This window comes from Hydractinia symbiolongicarpus, chromosome 14, assembly GCF_029227915.1.
Source record: "Hydractinia symbiolongicarpus strain clone_291-10 chromosome 14, HSymV2.1, whole genome shotgun sequence".
NCBI classification, from domain to species: Eukaryota; Metazoa; Cnidaria; class Hydrozoa; order Anthoathecata; family Hydractiniidae; genus Hydractinia; species Hydractinia symbiolongicarpus.
The window spans coordinates 1,345,646-1,351,645 of record NC_079888.1 but is presented as its reverse complement, the minus strand read 5'-3'; the positions used below and the strand labels follow the sequence as shown (position 1 = coordinate 1,351,645).

The window sequence follows — 6,000 nt, the reverse complement described above, 5'->3', positions numbered from 1 at the left end:
CAAGTTATGGATGCTCAACGGTACGTTGTTGCTAGAAAATTAGAATCTAATGAGCAGGCTGCCAATAGACGTGCTGAAAATGCTCATAGACAAGCCATGGCTCGAGAAATGCATAATGACGAGCACGTTATTAATAAGAGGCAAGTTGATGTCCAAAGACAAGCTGCTGTTCGTGCTCCCCGAAATGCGCCGTATTATAATATTGCAAATGTGATTATTGTCAAGCTTTAAAGTTTGAAAATGAAAATTGTTTTAAACGTTGTCACACTGGTAAAGTTGCATTAGATAATTTGGCTCCTTACCCTTAGCAGCTTGGGGAATTATTAACAAATACAGATACTGTTCAGGCAAAAAACTTTCAGTCAAATATACGTAAGTATAATAGTGCCGTTGCCTTTGCTTCTTTTGGAGCAAACCTTCGCCCCCCCACCTGGCCGTGGACCACCATGCTTTCGTATCTGTGGTCAAATATGGCATCGTGTTGGGGGTCTTCACCCTCCTGAAGGACAAACCCCTGTTTTTAACCAACTTTATATTTATGAAGCAGGTAGGGCTCTCAACGAAAGAATGGCACGCCAAGAAAATAATGGCTGTCGTGAAGACGTGATGCGAACTGTTCAAGATGTTATAGACAGAGTAAGCCCATTTGCTGCTGCCTATAGGTACATGGCTGAAGTTGAAGCTGAAGAATTAAATCAGGCAGCAGCACAAAACCGTGCTCCATCTAGAGTGCGTATGTACATGAGAGTTGGCAATGACCGAAAGCGCTACAACTTGCCACATCATGATGAAGTTGCAGCAGTATTTGTTGGCCAAGATGGAGCACCTCCTGGAAACAGGGATGTTGTTATCTATCCGCGTGGAGGTGATTTACAGAATATTTCCACAATGTCTGCAAACTTGGATCCAATGGTGTATCCTCTTTTTTTTCCAAGGGGTGAACCAGGTTGGCATAATAGGATACCTCATGTTGCTGTACGTGCAACCCGTACACGCAACACTACTACAATGTTGCAGTATTATACTTACCGTTTGGCTGATCGGGAATATTTCAGCCCGATTCATTATGGTAAGAAATTGTTTCAGCAGTATTGTGTTGATTCTTATGGTAAAGTTGAAGGTAATAATTTAAATTACATTCGAGCAAATCAAACCAACCTTCGTGTTGATAGTTATGAAGGTTTAGCTGACCATTTGAATGCACGAGCTGAAGAGCGAGGCCTTCAACCAGGTCGTATTGTTGTTCTTCCTTCGAGTTTTCAAGGAAGTCCACGTGCCATGGCTCAAAACTATCAAGATGCTATGGCAGTTATTGGTAAGTTTGGAAAACCTGATTTTTTTTCTGACTTTTACGTGCAATCCAAAATGGCGTGAAATTACAGAAAATTTGTTTGCAGGCCAACGTGCACACGATCGGCCTGATTTAGTTTCTCGAGTTTTTAAATTGAAACTAAATGAACTCCTTAAAGATGTTACTGAAATGGGAGTTCTAGGTAAGACTATAGCACATGTGTATGTTATAGAATTTCAAAAGAGGGGTTTGCCTCATTGTCATTTGTTAATTCATTTAGATCCCAATGTGGGAGCGCTTTATTTAAAAATTAAGAAAAATAAGTCATTTTTTACTGTGGGACCAATCCTAGCCGTTAGTTCGCGCTGAAGAAATAGAGACCGTACCAACATGTATTTCGCGATTTCTTCCGCTTTTACTAAGTTGTATCGCTTTTAAAAGTAAAACGATTGACTGTGGGAATTAATTGAACTGTTTCCGGACTGTGACCTTATAAATGTGATAAATGAGCCAATTGAACTCCAAGAAATAACATTCTTTTTAACTCGACATGACCAATCCCAGCCGTTAGTTCACGCTGAAGAAATAGAGACAGTTTCAAACACTACATTTCATTGTCTTCTTAACGGTGTCAATTCGTTTGAGTTACAACGGTTGCTTCACATATTCGTACCAACATGTATTTAGTAATTTTTTTCGATATTACTAAGTTGTATCGCTTTTAAAAGTGAACCGATTGACTGTGGGAATTAATTGAACTGATTCTGGACTCTGAACTTATAAATGTGATAAATGAGCCAATTGGACTCCATTAAATAACATTCTTTTTAACTCAACATGATTGCCGCAACTCAACGATTACACTGGACCCTGTGGTAGCGCTTCATTTAAAAATTTAGATAAATAAGTCATTTATTACTGTGGGACCAATCCTAGCCGTTATATCACGCTGAAGAAATAGAGACAGTTTCAAAAACTACATTTCATCGACTTTCTAACGGTGTCAATCCGTTTGAGTTACAACGATTGCGTCACGTATTCATACCAACATGTATTTAGCGATTTGTTCCGATCTTACTAAGTTGTATCGCTTTTAACGGTGAACCGATTGACTGTGTGACTTAATTGAACGGATTCTGGACTGTTACCTGCTAAATGTGATAAATGAGCCACTTGGTCTCCAATGAATGACAATCTTCTTAATTTGACATGATTGCTGGAACTCAGCGGATACACTGGGCGCTGTGGTAGCGCTTCATTTAAAAATTAAGATTAATAAGTCATTTTTTACTGTGGGACCAATCCCAGCCGTTAGTTCACGCTAAAGAAATAGAGACAGTATCAAACACTACATTTCATTGTCTTCTTAACGGTGTTAATTCGTTTGAGTTACAACCGTTGCGTCACATATTCGTACCAACATGTATTTAGTGATTTTGTTCCGATATTACTAAGTTGTATCGCTTTTAACGGTGAACCGATTGACTGTGGGACTTAGTTGAACTGATTCTGGACTGTTACCTGGTAAATGTGATAAATGAGCCACTTGGTCTACAATGAATGACAATCTTCTTAATATGACATGATTGCTGGAACTCAACGGATACACTGGACCCTGTGGTAGCGCTTCATTTAAAAACTTAGATAAATAAGTCATTTAATACTGTGGGACCAATCCTAGCCGTTATTTCACGCTGAAGAAATAGAGACAGTTTCAAAAACTACCTTTCATTGACTTTCTAACGGTGTCCATCCGTTTGAGTTACAACGATTGCGTCACGTATTCGTACCAACATGTATTTAGCGATTTGTTCCGATCTTACTAAGTTGTATCGCTTTTAAAAGTGAAACGATTGACTGTGGGAATTAATTGAACTGTTTCTGGACTGTGACCTTATAAATGTGATAAATGAGCCAATTGGACTCCAAGAAATAACATTCTTTTTAACTCGACATGATTGCTGGAACTCAGCGATTACACTGGGCGCTGTGGGAGCGCTTTATTTGAAAATTAAGATAAATAAGTCATTTTTTACTGTGGGACCTATCCTAGCCGTTAGTTCGCGCTGAAGAAATAGAGACAGTTTCAAAAACTAGATTTCATTGACATTCTAACGGTGTCAATCCGTTTAAGTTGCAACGGTTGCGTCACATATTCGTACCAACATGTATTTCGCGATTTTTTCCGCTTTTACTAGGTTGTATCGCTTTTAAAAGTAAAACGATTGACTGTGGGAATTAATTGAACTGTTTCCGGACTGTGACCTTATAAATGTGATAAATCAGCCAATTGAACTCCAAGAAATAACATTCTTTTACATCGACATGATTGCCGGAACTCAGCGATTACACTGGGCGCTGTGGTAGCGCTTTATTTAAAAATTAAGATTAATAAGACATTTTTTTACTGTGGGACCAATCCCAGCCGTTAGTTCACGCTGAAGAAATAGAGACAGTTTCAAACACTACATTTCATTGTCTTCTTAACGGTGTCAATTCGTTTGAGTTACAACGGTTGCTTCACATATTCGTACCAACATGTATTTAGTGATTTTTTCCGATATTACTAAATTGTATCGCTTTTAAAAGTGAACGGATTGACTGTGGGAATTAATTGAACTGATTCTGGACTCTGAACTTATAAATGTGATAAATGAGCCAATTGGACCCCATTAAATAACATTCTTTTTAACTCGACATGATTGCCGGAACTCAACGATTATACTGGACCCTGTGGTAGCGCTTCATTTAAAAATTTAGATAAATAAGTCATTTATTACTGTGGGACCAATCCTAGCCGTTATATCACGCTGAAGAAATAGAGACAGTTTCAAAAACTACATTTCATTGACTTTCTAACGGTGTCAATCCGTTTGAGTTACACGATTGCGTCACGTATTCATACCAACATGTATTTAGCGATTTGTTCCGATCTTACTAAGTTGTATCGCTTTTAACAGTGAACCGATTGACTGTGGGACTTAACTGAACGGATTCTGGACTGTTACCTGCTAAATGTGATAAATGAGCCACTTGGTCTCCAATGAATGACAATCTTCTTAATTTGACATGATTGCTGGAACTCAACGGATACACTGGACCCTGTGGTAGCGCTTCATTTAAAAACTTAGATAAGTAAGTCATTTAATACTGTGGGACCAATCCTAGCCGTTATTTCACGCTGAAGAAATAGAGACAGTTTCAAAAACTACCTTTCATTGACTTTCTAACGGTGTCCATCCGTTTGAGTTACAACGATTGCGTCACGTATTCGCACCAACATGTATTTACCGATTTGTTCCGATCTTACTAAGTTGTATCGCTTTTAAATGTAAAACGATTGACTGTGGGAACTAATTGAACTGTTTCTGGACTGTGACCTTATAAATGTGATAAATCAGCCAATTGAACTCCAAGAAATAACATTCTTTTTAACTCGACATGATTGCCGGAACTCAGCGATTACACTGGGCGCTGTGGTAGCGCTTTATTTAAAAATTAAGAATAATAAGACATTTTTTTACTGTGGGACCAATCCTAGCCGTTAGTTCACGCTGAAGAAATAGAGACAGTTTCAAACACTACATTTTATTGTCTTCTTAACGGTGTCAATTCGTTTGAGTTACAACGGTTGCTTCACATATTCGTACCAACATGTATTTAGTGATTTTTTCCGACATTACTAAATTGTATCGCTTTTAAAAGTGAACCGATTGACTGTGGGACTTAATTGAACGGATTCTGGACTGTTACCTGCTAAATGTGATAAATGAGCCACTTGGTCTCCAATGAATGACAATCTTCTTAATTTGACATGATTGCTGGAACTCAACGGATACACTGGACCCTGTGGTAGCGCTTCATTTAAAAACTTAGATAAATAAGTCATTTAATACTGTGGGACCAATCCTAGCCGTTATTTCACGCTGAAGAAATAGAGACTGTTTCAAAAACTACCTTTCATTGACTTTCTAACGGTGTCCATCCGTTTGAGTTACAACGATTGCGTCACGTATTCGTACCAACATGTATTTAGCGATTTGTTCCGATCTTACTAAGTTGTATCGCTTTTAAATGTGAAACGATTGACTGTGGGAACTAATTGAACTGTTTCTGGACTGTGACCTTATAAATGTGATAAATCAGCCAATTGAACTCCAAGAAATAACATTCTTTTTAACTCGACATGATTGCCGGAACTCAGCGATTACACTGGGCGCTGTGGTAGCGCTTTATTTAAAAATTAAGAATAATAAGACATTTTTTTACTGTGGGACCAATCCCAGCCGTTATTTCACGCTGAAGAAATAGAGACAGTTTCAAACACTACATTTTATTGTCTTCTTAACGGTGTCAATTCGTTTGAGTTACAACGGTTGCTTCACATATTCGTACCAACATGTATTTAGTGATTTTTTCCGACATTACTAAATTGTATCGCTTTTAAAAGTGAACCGATTGACTGTGGGAATTAATTGAACTGATTCTGGACTCTGAACTTATAAATGTGATAAATGAGCCAATTGGACCCCATTAAATAACATTCTTTTTAACTCGACATGATTGCCGGAACTCAACGATTATACTGGACCCTGTGGTAGCGCTTCATTTAAAAATTTAGATAAATAAGTCATTTATTACTGTGGGACCAATCCTAGCCGTTATATCACGCTGAATAAATAGAGACAGTTTCAAAAACTACATTTCAT

The 6,000-nt window shown here is 38.0% G+C and overlaps 1 protein-coding gene across 1 annotated transcript in view; it reads left to right on the top strand.

The window, feature by feature from the left end:
- Positions 1 to 240: 240 nt before the first annotated feature.
- Positions 241 to 6,000, top strand: part of LOC130625993 (uncharacterized) — a 141,996-nt gene continuing 136,236 nt past the window's right edge. Inside the window, exons 1-3 of the mRNA XM_057441114.1 lie at positions 241 to 270; positions 337 to 1,315; positions 1,398 to 1,493. Of these exons, the coding sequence (XP_057297097.1) occupies positions 241 to 270; positions 337 to 1,315; positions 1,398 to 1,493 (1,105 nt within the window). The remainder of the gene's footprint in view (positions 271 to 336; positions 1,316 to 1,397; positions 1,494 to 6,000) is intronic.